General features: G+C 40.6%; 1 protein-coding gene across 2 annotated transcripts; it reads left to right on the top strand.

Annotated features, from left to right (window-relative positions):
* The first annotated feature begins 11044 nt into the window (after positions 1–11044).
* Positions 11045–23994, top strand: LOC123407557 (isoleucine--tRNA ligase, cytoplasmic). Of its 2 annotated transcripts, XM_045100720.1 has the most exons (28): positions 11045–11718; positions 12235–12300; positions 12386–12529; positions 13297–13493; positions 14175–14337; positions 14992–15105; positions 15699–15796; positions 16391–16469; positions 16853–17011; positions 17183–17272; positions 17900–18033; positions 18668–18827; positions 18994–19077; positions 19231–19443; positions 19530–19655; positions 19906–20043; positions 20445–20548; positions 21013–21076; positions 21398–21486; positions 21556–21697; positions 22034–22097; positions 22171–22238; positions 22465–22587; positions 22670–22735; positions 23212–23317; positions 23458–23549; positions 23629–23742; positions 23832–23994. In XM_045100720.1, exons 1-27 carry the CDS (start codon positions 11185–11187, stop codon positions 23728–23730), a joined length of 3519 nt encoding a protein of 1172 aa, XP_044956655.1. In that variant the 5' UTR covers positions 11045–11184; the 3' UTR covers positions 23731–23742; positions 23832–23994. The 2 variants fall into 2 exon arrangements, with proteins under 2 accessions (XP_044956655.1, XP_044956654.1); XM_045100719.1 differs by having other exon boundaries at positions 23629–23994.
* The last annotated feature ends 266 nt before the right edge of the window (positions 23995–24260 follow it).

Here is a 24260-nt window from a genome sequence, read left to right as displayed (position 1 = left end):
TTAGTTTTGGTGATAGTTGTTTGATCATGATGAAAAAGACAAAAACTTTGTGCTCACGAAATTATTTTTAATTCCTATCCAGAAAGAGATTTTGAGTTGATTCTTTTTGCTGCTAGTTTATATGCAAATTTCCCTAATTGTCATAATTTTTCAGAATTTTTGGGATACCATAAGTATACGAAGTACACAGATTGCTACAGACTGGTCTGTTTTTGACAGATTCTGTTTTTGTTGTGTTGATTGCTTATTTTGATGAAACTATGGATAGTATCGGGGGTACTAGCCATGGAAAAGTGAGAATACAGTAATATAACATCAAGCTAAATAGAAATCAAGTTTACTATAGTACCCAAAGAGTTGGTAGTTTGTTTTCTTATGCTAATGATATCACGAGTTTCTATTTAAGTTTTGTGTTGTGAAGTTTTCAAGTTTTGGGTGATGTTCTCATGGAAAATGGGATAAAGAGTGGAAAGAGCTTAAGCTTGGGGATTCCCAAGGCATACCAAGCCAAATTCAAGGACACAAAAAAACCTAAGCTTGGGGATGCCCCGGGAAGGCATCCCCTCTTTCGTCTTCAATCCATCGGTAACGTTACTTGGAGCTATATTTGTATTCACCACATGATATGTGTTTTGCTTGGAGCATCGTGTATTATAGGAGTATTTTCTTTTTGTTTTGTCACAATCATCCTTGTTGCACACCTTTTTGAGAGGGACATGCACTCATCATGAATTTGCTAGAATACTCATTGATCTTCACTTATATCTTTTGAGTTAGGCAATTTAGCTCGCATGTGCTTCACTTATAACTTTTGAGCTAGATAATTTTGCTCTAGTGCTTCACTTAAATCTTTGTAGAGCACGGCGGTGTCATATTTTGTAGAAATAAAAACTCTCGATCTTCACTTATATCTTTTTGAGAGTGCTCTCTCTCAGTAACTTGGTAATTGGCGTGTGTTATGAAAGTAGTCCTAAAGATGATAGGCATACAAAGAGGATATAATAAAAACTTCCATATTCAAGTGCATTGATTAGTAAGAGAAGTTTGATTCCTAAAAATTAAGTTTTGAGATATGGATTTGGTAATATTAGAGTTACGTTAGTAGGGTGTTGTTAATCTAGAAATACTTGTGTTGAAGCTAGTGATTCCCGTAGCATGCACGTATGGTGAACCGCTATGTTAGGAAGTCGGAGCATAATTGATTTATTGATTGTCATCCTTTGTGTGGCAGTCGGGATCGCGCGATGGTTAACACCTACCAACCCTTCCCCTAGGAGTATGAGTTTAGCACTTTGTTTCGATTACTAATAAAACTTTCGCAATAAGTATATGAGTTCTTCATGACTAATGTGAGTCCATGGTATAGATGCACTTTCACCTTCCACCATTGCTGGCCTCTATAGTGTCGCGCAACTTTCGCCGGTGCACAAACCCACCATATACCTTCCTCAAAACAACCACCATACCTAACTATTATGGTATTTTCATAGCCATTCCGAGATATATTGCCATGCAACTCCCACCGTTCCGTCTTATGACTTGTGCTGCCACTTTCATATTGCCATTGCATGATCGTAAGATAGCTAGCAAGTCATACGCTAAGCTAGACCGTTGCACATCCCGGTACACTTCTGGAGGCATTTCCTATAGAGTTATCATTGTTCTAAGTATTGAGTTGTTAGTAAATAAAAGTGTGATGATCATCATTATTAGAGCATTGTCCCATGTGAGGAAATAAAAAAAAGAGGCCAAAGATGCCCACCATTTTTTTGAAAAAGAGGCCAAAGAGCCCAAACAAAAAAAAGAGAGAAAAAGAGAGAAGGGACAATGCTACTATCTTTTTCCACACTTGTGCTTCAAAATAGCACCATGTTCTTCATGTTAGAGAGTCTCTTGTTTTGACACTTCCATATACTAGTGGGAATTTTCATTATATAACTTGGCTTGTATATTCCAACGATGGGCTTCCTCAAAATTGCCCTAGGTCTTCGTGAGCAAGCAAGTTGGGTGCACACCCACTAGTTTTCCTTTTGAGCTTTCACAAACTTATAGCTCTCGTGCATCCATTGCATGGCAATCCCTACTCATTCACATTGATATCTATTGATGGGCATCTCCATAGCCCATTAATACGCCAATCCAATGTGACCATCTCCTCCTTTTTGCCTCACAACCTCCACCACACTCTATTCCACCTATAGTGCTATATCCATGGCTCACGCTCATGTATTGCGTGAGAGTTAAAAAAGTTTGAGAAAGTAAGAGTGCGAAAACAATTACTTGGCCAATACCGGGGTTGTGCATGATTTAAATTCGTTGTGTGTGGATGATGGAGCATAGCCAGACTATACGATTTTGTAGGGATAACTTTCTTTGGCCTTGTTATTTCAAAAGTTCATGATTACTTTGCTAGTTTGCTTGAAGTATTATTGTTTTCATGTCAATAGTAAACTATTGTTTTGAATCTTACGGATCTGAACATTCATGCCACAAGAAATAAGTTACAAAGGACAAATATGTTAGGTAGCATTCCACATCAAAAAGTCAGTCTTTATCACTTCCCTACTCGAGGACGAGCAGGAGTTAAGCTTGGGGATGCTTGATACGTCTCCAACGTATCTATAATTTTTGATGGTTCCATGCTATTATCTTGTCAACTTTGGATGTTTTGTATGCATGAATATGCTATTTTATATCTTTTTTGGGACTAACCTATTAACTCAGTGCCAAGTGCTAGTTTATGTTTTTTCCGTGTTTTTGACCTTTTTCGGAGGAGAATGTTAAACGGAGTCCAAACGGAATAAAACCTGCGGAATGATTTTTTCCATAACAGAAGATACGCAGGAGACTTGAGAACAAGGCAGGGGACCTCAGGGGAGGTCACAAGCCCCCTAGCCCTGGCCTGGGGGGGCCTAGCAGGCTTCTGGCCCCCCCGTGGCTCCTCTGCCCTACCTCTTCCGCCTATAAATTCTCTAAAAATCCAAAACCACCAGGGAGAGCCGCGAAAATACTTTTTCCACTGCCGCAAGCTTCTGTCTCCGCAAGATCCCATCTGGGGACCATTTTGGTGCCCTGCCGGAGGGTGGATTCGGACACGGAGGGCTTCTTCATCAACACAATTGCATCTCCGATGATGCGTGAGTAGTTCACCACAGACCTTCGGGTCCATAGCTAGTAGCTAGATGGCTTCTTCTCTCTCTTGGATCTTCAATACAAAGTTCTCCATGATCTTCATGGAGATCTATCCGATGTAACTTTATTTTGCGGTGTGTTTGTCGAGATCCGATGAATTGTGGATTTATGATCAGATTATCTATGAATATTATTTGAGTCTCCTCTGATCTCTTATATGCATGATTTCATGTCCTTGTAATTCTCTTCGAGTTGTGGGTTTCGTTTGGCCAACTTGATCTATAATTCTTGCAATGGGAGAAGTGTTTGGTTTTGGGTTCATATCGTGTGGTGTCCTCACCTAGTGACAGAAGGGGTAGCGAGGCACGCATCATGTTGTTGCCATCAATGGTAAAAAGATGGGGTTTATATCATATTGCATGAATTTATCCCTATACATCATGTCATCTTGCTTAAAGTGTTACTCTGTTTGTTATGAACTCAATACACTAGATGCATGCTGGATAGTGGTCGATGTGTGGAGTAATAGTAGTAGATGCAGACAGTATCGGTCTACTTGTCTCGGACGTGATGCCTATATGTATGATCATTGCCTTAGATATCATCATGACTTTGCGCGATTCTATCAATTGCTCGACAGTAATTCGTTCACCCACCACAATACTTGCTATCATGAGAGAAGCCTCTAGTGAACACTATGGCCCCCGGGTCTACTTCACATCATATTTTTCGATCTACGCTTTTACTTTGTTGCACTTTCCACCTTCAGTTCTCACCTTGCAAATAATCGTGAAGGGATTGACAACCCCTTTATAGCGTTGGGTGCAAGTTTGTTTGTTTTTGCGCAGGTACATTGGTGCCTTGATGACCCACAAGTATAGGGGATCTATCGTACTCTTTTCGATAAGTAAGAGTGTCGAACCCAACGAGGAGCAGAAGGATCTGACAAGTGGTTTTCAGCAAGGTAATATCTGGAATCACTGAAATTATCGGTAACAAGTAGTTGTGTGTGAGATGATTCGTAGCAAGTAGCAAGTAACAAAAGTAACAATGGTGCAACAAAATGGCCCAATCCCTTTTGTAGCAAGGGACAAGCCTTGACAAAGTCTTATAGGAGGTAAAACGCTCCCGAGGACACATGGGAATTTCTGTCAAGCTAGTTTTCATCATGTTTATATGATTCGCGTTCGTTACTTTGATAGTTTTATATGTGGGTGGATCGACGCTTGGGTACTGACCTTACTCGGACAAGCATCCCACTTATGATTAACCCCTCTCACAAGCATCCGCAACTACGAAAGAAGAATTAAGACAAAGTCTAACCATAGCATTAAACTAGTGGATCCAAATCAGCCCCTTACGAAGCAACGCATAAACTAGGGTTTAAGCTTCTGTCACTCTAGCAACCCATCATCTACTTACTACTTACCAATGCCTTCCTCTAGGCCCAAATAATGGTGAAGTGTTATGTAGTCGACGTTCACATAACACCAATAGAGGAGAAACAACATACAACACATCAAAATATCGAACGAATACCAAATTCACATGACTACTATTAGCATGACTTATCCCATGACCTCAGGAACAAAAGTAACTACTCACAAAGCATAATCATATTCATGAACAAAGAGGTAATGAGTAGCATCAAGGATCTGAACATAAACTCTTCCACCAAATAATCCAACTAGCATCAACTACAAAGAGTAATTAACACTACTAGCAACCTTACAAGTACCAATCGGAGTCGCGAGACGGAGATTGGTTACAAGAGATGAACTAGGGTTTGGAGATGAGATGGTGTTGGTGAAGATGTTGATGGTGATGAGTCCCCTCCGATGAGAGGAGTGTTGGTGATGACGATGGCGACGATTTCCCCCTCCGGGAGGGAAGTTTCCCCGGCAGGATCGTCCTGCCGGAGCTCTAGATTGGTTCTGCTCAAGTTCCGCCTCGTGGCGGCGGCGAATCCTCCGAAAAGCCTCCTCTCAATTTTTCCCAGACCGAAACCCTTCTTGTAGCAAAAGGGGGGAGCCAGAGGGCCAAGTGGGAGCCCACAAGGCCCCTAGGCGCGGCCAGGGGGGCGCGCCTAGGAGGCTTGTGGCCTCCTGCTGGTGCCCCTCCGGCACTTCTTCGGCCCAGTATTTTTTATAAATCCCAAAAAAAATCCACATTGATTTTCACGGCTTTTGGAGTTGCGCGGAATAGGTATCTCAAACTTGCTCCTTTTTCAGGCCAGAATTCCAGGTGCCGGCATTCTCCCTCTTCATGTAAACCTTGCAAAATAAGAGAGAAAAGGCATAAGTATTGTACCGTGAAGTGTAATAACAGCCCAAAAAGCGATAAATATCAACATGAAAGCATGATGAAAAATGGACGTATCATGCCTCATCTTGATACTCCTACTGGATCGATACCTTGGTTCTCAAACTGAGGGAAATACTTATCGCTACTTGATACGTCCATTTTGGATCATGCTTTCATGTTGATATTTATTGCTTCTTGTGCTGTTATTTCACTTCACGGTACAATACTTATGTCTTTTCTCTCTTATTTTGCAAGGTTTACATGAAGAGGGAGAATGCCGACAGCTGGAATTCTGGCCTGAAATTGGAGCAAGTTTAAGATACCTATTCTACGCAACTCCAAACGCCGTAAAAATCAACGATGATTTTTTTCGGGAATTATAAAAAATACTGGGCCGAAGAAGTGCCAGAGGGGCGCCATCAGGTGGCCACAAGCCTGCTAGGCGTGGCCACCCCCCTGGCCGCGCCTAGGGGGCTTGTGGGCACCTAGCTGCTGGCCGCGCCTAGGGGGCTTGTGGGCACCTAGCTGGCCCTCTGGCCCCCCTCTTATGCTATATGAAGGGTTTCGTCCGGAAATAAAATCAGGAGGAGGCTTTTTCGAGGATTCGCCGCCGCCACGAGGCGGAACTTGAGCAGAACCAATCTAGAGCTCCGGCAGGACGATCCTGCCGGGGAAACTTCCCTCCCGGAGGGGGAAATCGTCGCCATCGTCATCACCAACACTCCTCTCATCGGAGGGGACTCGTCACCATCAACATCTTGATTAGCACCATCTCATCTCCAAACCCTAGTTCATCTCTTGTAACCAATCTCCGTCTCGCGACTCCAATTGGTACTTGTAAGGTTGCTAGTAGTGTTAATTACTCTTTGTAGTTGATGCTAGTTGGATTATTTGGTGGAAGAGTTTATGTTCAGATCCTTGATGCTACTCATTACCTCTCTGGTCATGAATATGATTATGCTTTGTGAGTAGTTACTTTTGTTCCTGAGGACATGGGATAAGTCATGCGAATAGTAGTCACGTGAATTTGGTATTCGTTCAATATTTTGATGTGTTGTATGTTGTTTTTCCTCTAGTGGTGTTATGTGAACGTCGACTACATAACACTTCACCATTATTTGGGCCTAGCGGAAGGCATTGGGAAGTAGTAAGTAGATGATGGGTTGCTAGAGTGACAGAAGCTTAAACCCTAGTTTATGCGTTGCTTCGTAAGGGGCTGATTTGGATCCACTAGTTTAATGTTATGGTTAGACTTTGTCTTAATTCTTATTTCGTAGTTGCGGATGCTTGCGAGAGGGGTTAATCATAAGTGGGATGCTTGTTCAAGTAAGGGCAGTACCCAAGCGCTGGTCCACCCACATATCAAACTATCAAAGTAACGAACGCGAATCATATGAACATGATGAAAACTAGCATGACAGAAATCCCCGTGTCTCCTCGGGAGCGTTTTTCCTCCTATAAGACTTTGTCCAGGATTGTCCCTTGCTACAAAAGGGATTGAGCCACTTTTCTGCACCGTTGCTACTTTTGTTACTTGTTGCTCGCTACGAATCATCTCACCACACAATCAGTTGTTACCGATAATTTCAGTGCTTGCAGATTTTACCTTGCTGAAAACCACTTGTCAGATCCTTCTGCTCCTCGTTGGGTTCGACACTCTTACTTATCGAAAGGAATACGATTGATCCCCTATACTTGTGGGTCATCACTACTGGGCTGCATCACCCTTTCCTCTTGAAGGGAAAAACCAATGCAAGCTCAAGAGGTAGCACCCAGCTCGGACATCAGAAAAACCAATCGTGCCCCCGCTCAAAGTGTATTCCGATACAAAGGTGTGCTCGAACGGAGCTGTGGTCCAGCATAGGAATGATGAAACAGCTGGTATCGATCCGGAGTTTGTTGCATTATACGGAGAAGCGACCAAGGCTCATGGCATGTCTATTGATGAGTACTTAAACCATATGCAGGAATTCGCTAACATAACATACGTGTACCGGTACGGGGCTCCTCTCGTCAAACCTGAGTTAGTCAACGAGCTACCAACAAAAATGCGAAGATTGCATGACTGGTACATGCGAGCATGTGCTGAACAACAAAACTGGATCTACTGTGCATATAAAAACGAGCATTACGGGCATGGAGAATGCGTGTTAATGATTGAATTCGATAAATTATTTCAGTTATAAAAATAAGACGCCCTCGACAAATCTATCATCAGTGCCTATTGTTTGTAACTATTATTAATTTATGTCATTAAGTCTTACTCAACTCGTTCTTGCATGTATAATCTTACTCATCACTATATTAATTTTGCAGAATGAAGATTCTCGAATGCAAAAGAAGACGAATCTATGACATTGGGTTCATTGACCCATATTTCATTCATCATCAAAGTCTCGCAATGAATCCCCGCGAGACAGAGAATAACTTGGTACAAGGGTAAAGGTTTTCCACTACCAAAGAGGAAATACCATTTCCTTACAACTTCAAGTGAGTGTTACTATACACATTCTATTTTCGCTTACTCGATGTTATTATAAGTGTATAATTGACTCGTTATGCGTAAGCAGGTTCCACTGTATTTTGTTAATCATTGTACCTAATGAGGGACTAGTAAAAGTCATGGACCCGAAATGCACACCCCTCGCTGAATGGACGAACATGCAGGAATGCCTCCAGAGGTAATTCCAATCATTATGGCACTATATCGACAAATTTTCGTTCATTTCCCGATAGCAAGCAATTAACAAAGAACTCCGTTATTCATTTCATTTTCTTGGCACGGCTTGGAAACGGTTCACCGTCAAGTGTCGGGGTGTTTGGAGCCAGAGCTTACATTTAGACAAATGGATGCAACTAACTACTAGCTAGATCCACACATCTCTTTATTCTAGTTTCAATACCATTATCATTCTTGATTATGTTTTTGATTGAACTCTATTCTCGTAAAGTGCTTGAGGCATGAACAAGAGAACAATTTATGTGGATACTATGTTTGCGAGTTCATTCGCCAAACGACCCATGAGACGGGCAAAAACCGAGACATAAAAAAAGTTGAAGTACGATAAACAATACTCACAACTTTATTTTATTACCGTCAATTGTGTTCGGTTTCATTGATATATATATTGACCCCTTCTTTAAATTAGATCGAACGGTTGCAGGATGGTCTTCTACCACATGAACGTGTACGAGCAATTCAACAGGAAATTGTCGGATTCTTAGATGCAGATGTCCTAGATGTGAAGGGAGAATATTATTGCCCGTCGATGCAATTCAGATGAAATGTTAAAGTGTAAAAGAGATGCATATGTGCATGTGTAACTCGTGTCTACATTTTGTAATATGTTCGACAAAGCACGATGGCTGAGATCAGGGCCGGTTCTGGGATTTCAAAGGCCCTAGGGCGGACTCCACCAATGGGCCCAATAGAGAGAAAAATCCTACTTGATACATGAATGAATAAAAAAATTGAAGTCATAAAGACTAATATTTTTTCATTAGAATCAAATATCTGATAATATTTCTTGCATGTGTTCCAAACCAAGTATCATAGAAAGCTACAACCCATAAAAATAAAGAGAAATAGCATGCTAACAAACCAGACCACCAAGCCTCCAGTAATTATGACTTCAGGAGAAACGAGACTTCCGTGCTTTTTCTGAGGCAAAGTCATTCATGACAGTGTCAAGATCAATGTTATCCAAACTATTCTTCTTGATGCAACACATGACCAAACCATTTAGCCTTTCTTGAGACATTGTTGATTACTTGTTTCTAAGTCCCAATAAACTTCTGTACTTGTTTCTCACCACAAATTTATTCATAGCCCCTTTCTGGGTCCCAATAAACTTCTGTACTTGTTTCTTATTAATTCTTTTTTAACAACCACATAATGCTTCTTAGGCAACATGATTACAATAAAAAAAAGAGGACACTGGCCACTGAACGTTGTAGCAAATAAATGGATGCAGCTGCAGCAAGTGATGTAAAAAGAAAGTAAAATCAGACACCTGATTGATTTTTTAGATTGAGAACAAGAAAAGATTGACTCGCCCAGCAGGCATAATCTCGCAAAGTATTTCAATCTGAGAAGTGAGAATTACCTGTTGTCTGTTGATCTTGATCTCTTCTTGAATCCGGATTTCCTCCTTGTCGACTTTGATCTATCATGTGCCTCCGTCTCCAACTCTCTAGGAGACTATTACCTTGCGTGATTTGGGAATTAGGGATCCAAATTTCCAAATTTCAATCAGGCAAGTGGGCGGCTGGGCGAGGGCGACTCGCGAGGACTCCGTGCGTGAATCGGTCGACAGGAAACGAAGCGTCAACCTTCCGCTGTGTTCAGGCCTTTATTTCCTGACGAGGGCAACTGGTTGTATTGTGCACAGGTTTACTCGATGCCTTGCCTGGGCTGGCTGTGCATGTGTGATAGATGGGCCTTTTTCTTTTTTTTTCTTTAAATATACACTGTACCAGATTATATGGGCCCCTATTTTGGTCGGGCCCCAGGCCGTCGCCCCTCTTGCCCTGGGCCAGAGCCGGCCCCGGCTGAGATGGTGTAATATATTCGTGACGATGATGTGCAATATAGTTGTTCCTTTATTGTTGTGTACGTAACATCCAATTTAGTGCAAACCAAGAATTGAAAAGTGCCCAAAACAAATAAATGAAAAAAATAAGGGACAACAAAATAACCCATTCAATTTAGTGCAAAAACCCTAAACCCTAAAAAATGCTAAAAAAGGCAGCAAAGCAATAGACCCGGTTCGTAAAAAGAACCGAGACTAATACCCCTCCCCCCTCGTCCCCAGCCCCGCCACATGGAGGAATATTAGCCCCGGCTTGGGGCCGAACCGGGGCTAGCATTAGTCCCGCTTTGCTAGCCCCTGTTCGTGAACCGGGGCTAAAGGCCCAATCGAACCGGGGTTATAACCCCTTTTTCTACTAGTGCGTGCCAGGCCGGCCCGTTTGGCCATGTATGACATCACCTAGTCGCACATCTACATCATCAACAAACCGAAATGACTACAAATGCATCCATCGTAGTACGACCGTGGTTGCTTGGGCGTCAAGCTCCATGACTCGGGTTATCTATTGGTAAGGATGCTAGCACGCGGGCTAGAGGACAATAACATAGCATTAACATAGTGTTACAGTTGGCGCTACACGGTGGTTACTTGGGTGTAAGATCCATGTCCAAGTTGAATTGAAACTAAAATTCCATTGCGACATAAACAAAAGGGAAAATCAAGAAAATCCTCTAAATAATTAACATAGTGTTATATTTGGCGCTATGAGGTGGTTACTTGGGCGTCAAGCTTCATGTCCAAGTTGAATTGAAACTAGAATTCCACCGCGACGTAAACAAAAGGGAAAATCAAGAAAACCCTCTAAATATAAACAACTCAAAGCCTGTGGTAGCTTTCGTTAACCGCACGGTAAAAAAAACTGTTTTTTTTCTCCTGCGAGAAGAAGGAATGGCAGTACTGCTACGAACTCTTCCGTGACTTGCACTCCACTCCTCCTCAACGAGGGACCGAACTGAAAAAATTCCCCGGGACGGACGACGGGACGAGGCACGCGCGCTGCACGTGAGCCCCACCCCTAAACCCTTCTTCCCCTCTCCCTCTCTCCCAAGTCCAAAGCGTCACCCATCTCCCCCATCCCGCCGCCGCCGCCGCCGCCGCGTCGCCGCAAACCCTAGCCCCGCGCGACCCCGCCCCCGCCGGCGCGGAGGCCGAGGCCATGGAGGACGTGTGCGAGGGGAAGGACTTCTCCTTCCCGGCGGAGGAGGAGCGGGTTCTCCAGCTGTGGGCCAAGCTGGACGCGTTCCACGAGCAGCTGCGGCGCACGGAGGGCGGCGAGGAGTTCATCTTCTACGACGGCCCGCCCTTCGCGACCGGCCTCCCCCACTACGGCCACATCCTCGCCGGCACCATCAAGGACGTGGTGACCCGGCACCAGTCGATGCGCGGGCGCCACGTGATGCGGCGCTTCGGGTGGGACTGCCACGGCCTGCCCGTCGAGTTCGAGATCGACAAGCTCCTCGGCATCACCAACCGCCAGCAGGTGCTCGACCTCGGCATCGGCAAGTACAACGAGACCTGCCGCGGCATCGTCACCAAGTACGTCGCCGAGTGGGAGGCCGTCGTCACCCGCACGGGGAGGTGGATCGACTTCAAGGCCGACTACAAGACCATGGACATCAACTTCATGGAGAGCGTCTGGTGGGTCTTCGGCCAGCTCTGGGATAAGGACCTCGTCTACAAGGGTTTCAAGGTAGCCTCACTCACTCACCCACTCACCCCTTTGTTAGTCTCTGAATCTGCGCTTCCTTTGCATAATTCCTAGCCCAGGCTCCAAAGGGTGGTATGAATAAGCTCTAACTCCATGGAAATGGAAATTTCGTAGTGTTCAGAACTCTGGAACCGCAACTGATTGTCTGATTTGCTTTCAATTTGAGGATATCAATGTCTGAAATTGGAACCACACGGCAACCGTCAACTGCTATGAATGCATTGCAATTTCTGTTGTGTCAGTAAGAATAGTGACTTGTAAGTGGGGGGTTGTGTGTGTTTGGGCCTTTGGGGCGGGGTTGTCACCAACGAACTAAATTTGAGCATTGGTTCGAATATATTTGCTGCGTTGAAGTTGCCTCTTACGCGAAGCAAGTGTTGTTTCTGTAGAACTTATCTCCCTCTTCTTTCCAACAGAGGAAAAATGGAAGGCACACATAGCGTTGGTGATTAGATTGTTTGAAATTCAAATCGTCCTGAACTCTTGTTCTTGTTCCAGGTGATGCCTTACAGCACAGGTTGCAAAACTGCACTGTCAAACTTTGAGGCAGGCTTGGACTATAGGGTGAGTAACTAATCGACCTTGTTCCTGGTTTAGCCCATATTCTGTTGTCGCAGTTTGTGTAACCATCTCTTTAATCATGTCATAGACTGTCCCAGACCCAGCAGTGATGGTGTCTTTCCCTGTTGTTGGTGATGCGGACAATGCAGCTCTTGTTGCATGGACTACAACGCCTTGGACACTGCCAAGCAACCTAGCGTTGTGTGTCAATGCCAATCTTGTGTATGCCAAGGTTAGCGCTCCTCTGTTTTTCTGGGTATCTTTTTCATATTTGTAAATTGTAATGCTACCGACTGTTGTCGAGTTTCCTGACTGTTAACAGCAGTCCACACTTGAAAACCTTGTTGTGCGAGGAACAGAGCTGTACCGAAAACAAATTAAAAAATGCAATGGAAAACAAGCTCTGAACCTTGAATGTTCATCTAAATTACGTCATAATGCAAGGCTAACATGAGCTTGTCAATCAGCTGCTTTCATATTATGTAATGAATGGTACAAGTATTCACTTTATCTTATTCTTAAATTGCTATGCCATGTTTTCTGTCTCTGCAATGCTCTTGCATGTGCAATGCATGTGTCTTATTGTCTTTATATAGTGGATAACTGGATATCCCTGCAACTTCCAAAAACTCAATTAGATATCTCTTTGCCACTTCTTGCTAATGCCTCATGTATCACAGTATCAGTGTTGAGAAGCGTATACCTTCAGCAATGCCAATAGCACATTTTCCTAATGTTTGTACACAAAGACTGTCTAACTCTTCTTAATTAAGATTGTAACAGTGATATTGATATAATTAATCTTTTTTGTGATAACTGTATCTAGTTTGTTGCAAACGGAAGGCATATTTGTCATAACGCCTGTCTGTTTTGCTCATGTGACCATGTATGCAGATCACTTTAAATCATTGTGCACAAGAGAATTCTGTTTTTGAGGCTCTTCTCTATTTGTGCTATGCTTTTTTGTTTTTGTTTTGAGGATGCATACTGTGTTGCCAGGTTAAGGACAAGTCAAATGGAACAGTATACATCGTTGCAGAAAGTAGGCTCGGGCAGTTGCCAGTTAAAGCCAAAGCTTCTGGAAAGAAACAAGCACCTTCTAAGGGAAGCAATGCTGAAGCTGTCCAGGGTGGTTTGGATACTGAGTCATATGAATTATTGGCAAAGATTCCTGGCTCAAGCCTAGTAGGCCTAAAGTGAGTTATCTTCGTATTTCTGTCTTAGCCATGGGATTTGTTTATCGGTAATATAAGGAAAGTACTTATGCATTATCGCTTTTTAATTTTTTATACCTGAAAGTACTCATAACCACTACCTCCGTTCTGAATTATAAGATGTTCTAACTTTTTTCTGAATCAGATGTATATAGACGTGTTTTAGTGTTTGTTCACTCATTTCAATCCATTCGTAGTCCATATTGAAATATTCAAAACATCTTATAATTTGGAATGAAGATAATACCTAAAATGCTCCTTAGGTAGTTTTTTATATCTTTGTTAACCACATGTTGTTCTTGTCAGACTTCAGTGCTAATATTTGGCAGAGCTAAACAATCGACGCCACTTTATTTTTGGATTTTCAAGTTTGATCTTTAGAAATTTCTTCATTTTGATATATGGGTTTGGCTGACTAGTCCACCGATACATTGTGTTCCACTTCCAGTCTATTACTCCCTCCGTCCCAAAATAAGTGACTCAACTTTGTACTAACTTTGTATGTACAAAGTTAGTACAAAGTTGAGTCACTTATTTTGGGACGGAGGGAGTAGAATTTTGCAACTGGTGGAGTTTTTTTCCCATTCTATTGTCACTTATCAAGAATATCATAGCCTATCTAGAGATTTTCTATGTCTTTACTGTAGTTTTCTCTTGTCGCAGATACACTCCTCTGTTTGATTTTTTCTTGGAGCTTCAAGAAACTGCCTTTAGGGTGATTGCGGATAACTATGTGACTGATGATAGTGGAACCGGTGTTGTCCATTGTGCTCCTGCATTTGGTGAAGATGATCATCGTGTTTGCCTTAGTGCTGGGATAATTGAGGTTGGAATAGTTCTCTGATATTATTTGAATATTATGTAATTAACATGCTGTGTTGCTAAGGCCTTGGGGGGTGAGAGAAAATAGTAAACCATGTAAACTAATCTCTCCGTTCACTATTTATTATCAGATGTTCTAACTTTTTCTGAATCGGATGTATATAGACACGTTTTAGTGTGTTTGTTCACTTTATTTCTTATGTAGTCCATATTAAAATATCCAAAACATCTTATTAATAGTGAACTGATGGACTACTTGTTTTGCATGACAAAATTATTCCGTAATGTATAATGCAATATTTCTCAATATGCATAGTTTGTCTTGAAGAACATTCTTATGTGTTTTCCCAAGCATTTAATAGTGTCATCTGATTCATCTATCTTATTCTTGTACTTGATGTGCTCCACTGTTTATTGCATGCCTTCTACTTTGTAGTTCTGCAGCCTGTTATGCCTTGTGAACCATCTTTTGAAGTGCTTGCCTTTTAACGCTTGTACTATTTGTTTGATCAATGTAGTTTTCTAGATTGCACTGTCATGTGTTGCTTTGTTAACCAAAAGTGTTCGAAGAAATGCATCTTTCACATCTATTCTGTTGCGATCAGGACTTGCTTGAATGTTCTTTGGTTTCTGTCTGATGTTGTCTGCTTCCGTCCAGGCTAGTGGACTTGTTGTTGCTGTTGATGATGATGGTCACTTCATTGAGAAGATATCTCAGTTCAAAGGGCGACATGTCAAAGAGGCTGACAAGGATATCATCAACGCTGTTAAGGTAAGTTGGTTTTCTAGTGTTCAATGGGCATCTTAGCTGTTAATAACACATGTATTTAGTTGCCCGCTCAGCATTACTGGTAATTACCATACAGATTTTGGAGTTAGGTTCTAATCTAGTTGCACAAGACATCAATAATCATTATAAAGTTTTGGACAGTAGTATCTTACAATCTTACGAGATTGTGCAATGGGCATCTTAGCTGTTAATAACACATACGTATTTAGTTGCCCCCTCAGCATTACTGGTAACTACCATACAGATTTTGGAGTTAGGTTCTAATCTAGTTGCACAAGACATCAATAATCATTATAAAGTTTTGGACAGTAGTATTTTACAATCTTACAAGATTGTGCATACATGTTGATGTATTGTCATATTTTTCATTGGGATAACCTTCCAAGAAATACAAGCAAAAGGAAATCAGGTGTATATCATGAGCATCTCAATCTATGCCAGTGTACGCTGCTTTACTTTCTCAACATATTTTGTCTTGTTATTTTAGGTTAGTACTTTTCATTGTTTTGAAGGCGCATCAGTAAAGTTTATGGATAGTTTATATTGGCCCTAGAATTGATAATTTGCATGAACAGGATAAAGGAAGACTTGTTAGCAAAGGGAGCATTGAGCACTCTTATCCGTATTGTTGGCGCTCGGGCACTCCTCTTATTTACCGGGCTGTTCCAAGCTGGTAAACATCTTCTATTACTACTGTGCAAATTATTTTGTCCATATGTGCTGACTGGTGATAATTTCTGTTGTATATGAGCTAACACGCCACAAGAAACGCATGCTATTTGGGGAGGGGCAGCCTTTTATTTTGTCTTAGAATTCAGACTGTTACGGGACAACTCACCTCAAATGTGTGTAGTATATATGAGCCTATATATGCTACAAATCATTGGTTGTTTTCTTAAGTTTCTTCTGTGAGATGTGAAGAAATGTGACCATGATCTGACTACATTTATTCTCCTCTGTATGTGAAATTCCACAATGTGCACATTTCATTGTTCTGCCTGCTTTTAAATTAGCACCAAGGCGTTGTCTTCCCTAATTCTAAAGTACACCTGATACCTGAGTCCATTTTTTATGCTCTTCTTACCACATGGAGCAATCCCTTTATGAAATCTGATTTCATCATGCTATTGTTCCATGATATGCTTTCTGTTGAATCTTCTGTGTTAACCTTTTATTAGTTTTGTTCCTCCGCTTTTATGTCAATTACATTTTCCTGATTGCATTGCTTAAATTTATTGAGTATAGGTTTGATAGAGATTTTCTGTAGGTTTATCAAGGTTGAAAAGATCAGGGATCAGTTACTAGAATGCAACAAGGAGACCTACTGGGTTCCAGATTATGTCAAGGTGTGTTATTATTTCTAGCCTGTGACAGTGCTGTCAGGTTACGGAGACATCATATAGATGTACCCTTCTTAGCCACTTGATCACGGATTCAAATTTGTGACCCTTGGGGTACCCTCTGACCCTCATTAGTTCTACTAAATAAACTAAAGTTTTGGAAGTGATGTGACTTTTGAAATTTCATTTCATTTTGTTGAACTAGAGAAGCGTCAAGAGTTTGATGCCAGTCCCTGTTTCCAGTATTTCCACTAAATATTTGTATACAATTTAGTCGAATGTTATGAAACTGCTTGGAGAGTTTGGTTGAAAGATCATGCTATAGGTATGAAAGATGATGTGGTACAGTATGTTTGACCTATTTCTTTGTTAACAATGAATACATGCAGGAAAAGAGATTCCATAACTGGCTAGAAGGTGCTAGGGACTGGGCTGTTAGCAGGAGTAGATTCTGGGGTACTCCACTTCCAGTGTGGATCAGCCAAGATGGTGAAGAAATTGTAGTTATGGATTCCATTGAGAAACTTGAAAGATTATCTGGCGTCAAGGTTAATATCGCTACTGTGCAAGATAGATTTCAATGTTTGCGCTTTTGTGGCTGAATATACATATTCTTTTGATTTCCTTCTATTTTAATTGAAAAATTGAAACAACAGAGAACTTCATTTACATATATTTTTGGTCCTTGATGTAAGAATTCATATTTTTTGTGTGCTCAGGTTAACGATCTTCACCGCCACCATGTTGATGATATTACGATTCCTTCTAGCAGAGGACCAGAGTTTGGGGTTCTCAAGCGTGTTGAGGATGTAAGTTCATGTCGACCCACAATTAGGATGCCTTGCCCTCAGTTGCCCAGTAAATATTCTTTTATTTTGATGCATGTACCTTTTTCCTACCTTCTGATCGTATACATTTATCTTGTACTCCTACTTTGTTCTATGTGTTTCAGTAAAAAGAAACATTGTCAAACTCTGTCCTTGCTGATATAATTAAGAAATAGAGGATCAGGAGGAAGTATCAGGGAGAGAGGGAGGCTGGATTTGTAGGGAAGGGAATGAGATAAAGGTGGATCTTGGATAGTAGATTAAGGTCATCTAGATGCTAATTAATATTGTAATCTATAATATACTAACTTAATTATACATGTCAGTCAAGTAATGGAATTACTTTCTTAGACTTGAGTAAGTAATATCTTGTGAGTGTCTAGGTGAGAATCCTCACACAACACATTTTACGCCTATTTATTTTATTATTGTTGCTAAATATTCTATTGCATTTCTTAAGATTATTTTTAATTGCTGCTTTTTCATTCCTTATTCATTCCAAGATTTTGAGTTTACTTGTCAACTGTCATATATGTTAATGTTTGTGACTGCATATCAACGTTTTCGTTTTTACTGGTTCTCATTCAGCAAGGGTTTTGATGCCTTCAGGTTTTTGACTGCTGGTTTGAGAGTGGGTCCATGCCATATGCCTACATTCATTATCCATTTGAGAATCGTGAACTATTTGAGAAGAATTTCCCTGGCAACTTTGTGGCCGAGGGCTTGGACCAAACACGTGGATGGTTCGTTACTCCCTTCAGAATCTTTGATTTACAGTCATTGTTACCATCTTCTTGCTAATGAATACGATTTATAAGGGCCTTTGCTATTCATTCCAGTCCTTGTATGCACCACTCATATGATCAAAATCTCGTTTGGGCAATATTCAGATTAATTTGGCAAAGAAAAAATTTCAAGACCAGCCCAAAAAATGCAAGCGTAGCCAATACCCAGCCCCCCAAATCAACATGAATTATGATTGTAAGATTAACATGGATTATGTCCATTGGCATCATCTCGGATACCTTTTTTTTTTCCTTTGCTCAATTGCCTTTTGACATCCTTCTTTTTTGGGGAAAAAAGTCAGTAGTTGTGTTATTTCATGTTGTACTTGGTGAATTTGTAACAACAATCTGGCTTCACTTATCAAATACTGCCGTGCTCTTACAGTTGGCACTACCTTTTCTTTTTGAGGTTTTGATGGGAAAAAGAGTACACAGTTCCTTCTACTTATAATGGTAGAATCTTCATTTCCATTGGTCTAAAATGCATATTAATATGTTACTTTAAATATGTAATATCAGTAGTATATTTGTCTTCATGTGCTACTCCATGTTATCGTCTCACCCTCATTCATGTTTTGACTTCGTCCTGCAGGTTTTATACTCTGATGGTGTTATCAACGGCATTATTTGGGAAGCCTGCTTTTAAGAATCTTATATGCAATGGTCTTGTTTTGGCAGAGGATGGGAAGAAAATGAGCAAGAGTAAACAGAATTACCCTTCACCTATGGAAGTCATTGATGAATACGGAGCGGTAAGTGGTGTCTCTTTGAAAGTCAATGGTTGTTGCTCAGTTTTGATTTATATAACTGATGCTTTTGTGTATAGTGTCACTGTTTTGTCTGAACCTACATGCATTTGGGGCTCTCAAGGCTTGTGATTGTGTAATTTGTCTGAGTTATAGTTTCCTTATTTTGCAGGATGCTTTGAGACTGTATTTGGTGAATTCTCCAGTTGTACGTGCGGAGTCTCTACGATTTAAAAGGATTGGTGTTTTTGGTGTTGTAAGTGTCTTTCTTCAATATTTTAGGCTCCATTATATAATATGTTCAGGCTACTGGTCTGCATGTAGATTATGTTGATTATCATATCCTCCAGCCATATGGTTTCTTTATGAAGAGAGTATTGTGTCGCTTAACATATTTTCATTTTGTCAGGTGAAAGATGTCTTCCTCCCGTGGTATAATGCTTATAGATTTCTTGTCCAAAACGCGAAGAGGCTTGAAGTTGAGGGTTTCGCAACGTTTTCTCCAATTGATCAAGCTTCACTTCGGAAGTCATCCAATGTATTAGATCACTGGATACATTCTGCAACTGAAAGTCTGGTTAGCTTTGTTCATCAGGAGATGGATGCATATCGGCTTTACACGGTAGTTTTTTCTGGATATTTTACTTGGTCCTGTCAACTCATCTTCCTATGCTATGGCCAAATTTGATAGCTAGTTTATCCCTACAGGTTGTGCCATATTTGGTAAAATACATTGACAATCTTACCAATATATATGTGCGCTTCAACCGCAAACGGTTAAAAGGACGTACTGGAGAAGAAGACTGCAAAATTTCTCTTTCAACTCTCTACCATGTAAGTAAATATCTAGCAGTATACAGTTTTAACTGCTGTTGATAGACTATTGCAAATTGTTGATGTTGTGGTGGAATTTTTATCCTTCAGTGCCGTATTCATATATTACAACCTCTTAAGGTGTTCTAATGACTAGTCTGCAGATGGTGTTCTTATGATTTTGTTCCTGCTGATTACTGCTAATGCAAAATGCACCTTTTGTTGTTTTTCTCTACGGTTCTCTAAGGCATCTTAACCATGAATTGTGTAGGCACTTGTAACAACTTGTGTGGCGATGGCTCCATTTACGCCCTTCTTTACTGAAGTTCTTTACCAAAATCTACGGAAAGCGTCAAGTAAATCAGAGCAGAGCATTCATTTTTGCAGTTTCCCTTCCACAACTGGGGAGGTAACTTTTTCTCACCAAACAGTCTTCACCTTCCAACTCTTTTTACAATGCACACAGTTTCCTTCTGTATTTTTCACTATATAAGGTGAACACAATGTCCAAAGAAGCTATAAAGCTTTATTTACCCACATCACCCTCTAATGCTATCTCTCACTGTACAACATGCATAGATCTCTCAACATCTCTCTCTCTCTCTCTCTCTATTCATTGCATGCACAGCTCATATCATACTTAAAGGGTACTGGGGTACTTCCGTCCTCTGCTGTGCCCACTTTGGAGGGTTCTTATTCTATGTGTTCTACCAAAATATGCCCTATAATTAGAAATGGGGAAAGTACTTTGTTTTCTTATATGTGAGAATTACTTAACCTCATTTTCTGTTTGTTTCCTTGCATGATCAGAGAGATGAGCGTGTTGAGCGAAGTGTGACTAGGATGATGACCATCATTGATCTTGCACGCAATATTCGGGAACGGCACAGCAAAGCTCTAAAAACACCACTGAAGTAGGTCTTTGACTCCATTTGCATGATTTAATTTTCTGCAACTGTTTTTATGTAGGGACATTTAAGTCGGGTTGTTGACATTGTATTATGCCATCTGTACTTTCCTGCCGATTGCTGCAATGTAATGATAAAAGATAATTTCAAGGATTTTTTCTGTGTGCATATTTTGGTATTAGCTTTTTGTCTTCTCAACTGTGGAAGTCTATGGAATCTTTTTGGATGTGGTAGTTGTCATAGCATGTGCAGTTTTAGTTGTGTTTTTGAATCCCTTGTATTTCCAAGCTGAAAAATACCTATAGTTGTTGTCATAGCATTGGTACAGTTATATTGCAACTTGAAGAATAGTGTATGTGTCAATATGAGATGGTCCAAGTTGCAATTCAGTTTATTATTCAATATGTGTTCTAGAAAACATGTTCTGTTTGGCATCATACTCTCATTGCTTATCCAATTTAAAATCTCAGGGAGATGGTGGTTGTTCACCCTGACAGTGAATTTCTTGAAGACATCACTGGAAAACTGAAAGAGGTTTGTTCGTAAAGCCAAAACTCAACAGAGATTCACTTGTAATCTTTTTTCTAGGGATGTAAATGGCAAATAAGTGGCGTTCACAAGTCCCATTTAGTTAGCTTTGTCTAGCTCCGTAGTTCATTTTCCTCGAAAAAACAACAAATTTTTGAACTGTGAGATTGTTAGTGGGTTTAAATGGGATTAAACGGGACCCAGTTCTCATCCCTACTTTTTTCATTCTGAAATTATGTAAATACTTGCTTAGTTTTCATTACGTGTAGTCTCTCTTTGCTCAGTGTTAGTGTTTAATGCTGAAACAATATACTTTCTACTGTGTAGTATGTCATGGAGGAGATGAATGTTAAGACTGTGACTCCATGTAATGATCCCATGAAGTATGCTTCTCTGCGCGCAGAACCCAATTTTAGGTATGTGTTCCTAAATGCACAAGAATTGTTGCCATTTTTACGCATTGCTCAGTACCTTTTGTTTCTCAGTGTGCTAGGTAAAAGACTAGGAAAGGACATGGGCAAAGTATCAAATGAAGTGAAGAAAATGACCCAGGAGCAAATCTTAGCCTTTGAGCAAAGCGGAGAGATTTCGTTCCTTGGTCATTGCCTGACGCTAGACGATATTAAGGTAATATTACATGCTTCCAGTCTCAGGTCATCATTTTGAAGACGTGACTTATTCCTAGCAGATGGGAATCGAAAAGTTTCAGTTTATCTCAAGAAGATACATCTCTGATATTGTGTAGTTAAATTTTCCTCAAACTTGTGTTGGTTGATTTTTGTATTCAATAAGATGTGAAATAAGATTCCCAATGCCAAGATACTACATGGCGTTTCTTCCTAATTATCATGAGCTCCTGAGTCATGACCCTTCATGAAGTTAAACTTTAGTTTTGGCACTGAACACACTGCATCTCTTTTCACCATGTATTTGAAATTTACCTGCTTAACTTTGTATCTTTAGGTGGTCCGACAGTTCAAGCGTCCTGTGGATGTATCAGAGAAGGAAATTGATGCCGCGGGAGATGGTACGCCATAAATATATCACTTCATTCTAATAGTTTTGTTACTATCGATAACATTGATATCTTGTTTTTATAGGTGATGTGTTGGTCATTTTGGACCTCAGAGCCGACCAATCATTGATTGAAGCTGGAGTGGCTCGAGAGGTAGTTTTTTTTCTTCTTGGGTTTGTGTTTCACACAGATTGTGTTGGTTTTTGGTCTATTGTAATTTACAATAGATGTTTGCCGTCTACTGTCGCATAGGTTCATTATCTTGATGCCTGAAAATTCACTAATTTTGTCTGACACACATCATGCTGGAAATTCACTAGTTTTGTTTTGATGAACAGTCAACAGTCTGGTCTCCTAATTCATGAGCAACCCTTTTCAGGTTGTAAACAGAATCCAGAAATTACGGAAGACTGCCCAGCTTGAGCCTACAGACTTAATTGATGTGTACTACGAGTCTGTAGACAACAACAGCAAAACACTTGAAGAAATTTTGCAGTCACAGGTCTGTCAAATTGTTTCAGATAAAGTTTCTTGTTTCAGAGTCCGGAACATTTTTATACGGATGCTATTATTATTGTGTGCAGGATCAGTATATTAGGGACGTGCTTGGTAATTCACTAGTTCCAAAGTCAGCGGCAACATCAGATATGGTGAGCTTGGATTTTCAAACTTTAAAACCTATATCAGTCATCATCAAATCAATTTAAGTTGCACATCCTAGTCAACCACTTTAAATCTTTAATACGTTTACTCATAGTTTTTTGTTGTTGAATTATTTCAATAGTTTACTGTGCACTGAAGGTATATACTTTCTTCTTTAGCAGACTCTGGTAATTGGCCTAATTAAATATTAGTTTTCACAGCATAATAAATACCAAAGTTAACCAGAGGTTGGATTGTTGGCCAAACTTTGAGAGCATAAGCAGCTGGCCAGCGTTTGTACTGTTATGTTATGATCCTATCATGTAGTCCTGGTTTACATTATCATTGTTTATCACTTACTGTATTTTCTAACTTTCCTATACATGTACAAACTGGCTTGCTGAAAATAGTAAGCACCATGGTGCTGGAGTAATTTGAAATGGCCGTAACGCTTTCCATTGCAATGTCATTGTGGGGTTTGCAGGTTGTTATCTGCGAGGAGTCTCATACTGTACATGACATGTCATTTGTCATCTACATTGCAAGATGCATGCCTGTGCTCGCAGCTGATCTCCTTTCCTATGCCTTAGGTAAATAAATATCCCTGTTTCTTTTCAAGGGTGCAGTTCCAAAGCAGTCATGCATATACTTGCTATTTTTTGGTGTTTCAAACCGTGCCATTGTCCGAGAAATCATGTGCGTGATGTATGTGTGACTTTGAATGGAACAGGCAACAGTGACCATATTGAGGCGTTAAGAGTGTATTTGTTGTCAAGGTCCATTTCCAGATTGAAGAACGAATTCCAGACTGGAAATGGCAAGGTAGGGAATCTACAGCGCTGTAACGATATACATGATTTGTATCCTTTGACTCTTATATGTTTTGACTTTGTTCTTGCAGATTACGGTAAAGTGCATCGAAGGCTATCCCCCAATTGATCTGCAGCTAGGGAAGCATGTTTTTCTTAGCGCTGGCGATTTTTACCAGGCTAATCGCTCTTGATTCTTGTCTCTGAGCACCCCAGTTTTGTCATTTTCAACCGCAATTCATTCTAATCAGGCTGATTCTGTTTGTACCTCACAAAAGCAATGTATCATTTACTTAGATGTGCTGGCAAGGATGGAAGGGAGATGGAATTGTCAAGTGTGTATTCAGAGATATACAGTCTATTACAGTGTGCTCCCGTTTCTACACACTGCAAAGCTTGCCACACAAGTTTTGCGCTTTGTGTACTTCAATTTAGTGGGCTTATGTTGAGTTTTCTCATATGGAAGTTTGACTACCCCCATTTGGTCCAAAATATTAGGACACCGAAAATGCCCCCACGTTTGTTATGGGCAGGTGCAGACTGAATGTTTCATTCGGTATGAGAAGCCCCATGCCTGAATGGATCACCAATACAGGCCAAGGCAATTTTTTGCTTTTAATGATTGGGCTTGTATTAAGCACAGCAAAAACTTGTGCATCCATGTTAAAGCAAAATTGCCATGGTTATTAAAAGAAATTGTTGCCACCATAGAAACTAAACTAGG

Source organism: Hordeum vulgare, chromosome 7H, assembly GCF_904849725.1.
Source record: "Hordeum vulgare subsp. vulgare chromosome 7H, MorexV3_pseudomolecules_assembly, whole genome shotgun sequence".
NCBI classification, from domain to species: domain Eukaryota; kingdom Viridiplantae; phylum Streptophyta; class Magnoliopsida; order Poales; family Poaceae; genus Hordeum; species Hordeum vulgare.
The sequence above is the reverse complement of the archived record's forward strand: the minus strand, read 5'-3'. Positions and strand labels throughout refer to the sequence as shown.

Excerpts from the sequence above, each read along its gene's own strand:
- LOC123407557 (XM_045100720.1), top strand. The coding sequence starts at position 11,185 with ATGGAGGACGTGTGCGAGGGGAAGGACTTCTCCTTCCCGGCGGAGGAG. Across the intron at positions 17,273-17,899 it reads TTCTCAAGCGTGTTGAGGAT|GTTTTTGACTGCTGGTTTGA; the intron begins GTAAGTTCATGT and ends TGATGCCTTCAG. Across the intron at positions 22,098-22,170 it reads AATTGATGCCGCGGGAGATG|GTGATGTGTTGGTCATTTTG; the intron begins GTACGCCATAAA and ends TTGTTTTTATAG.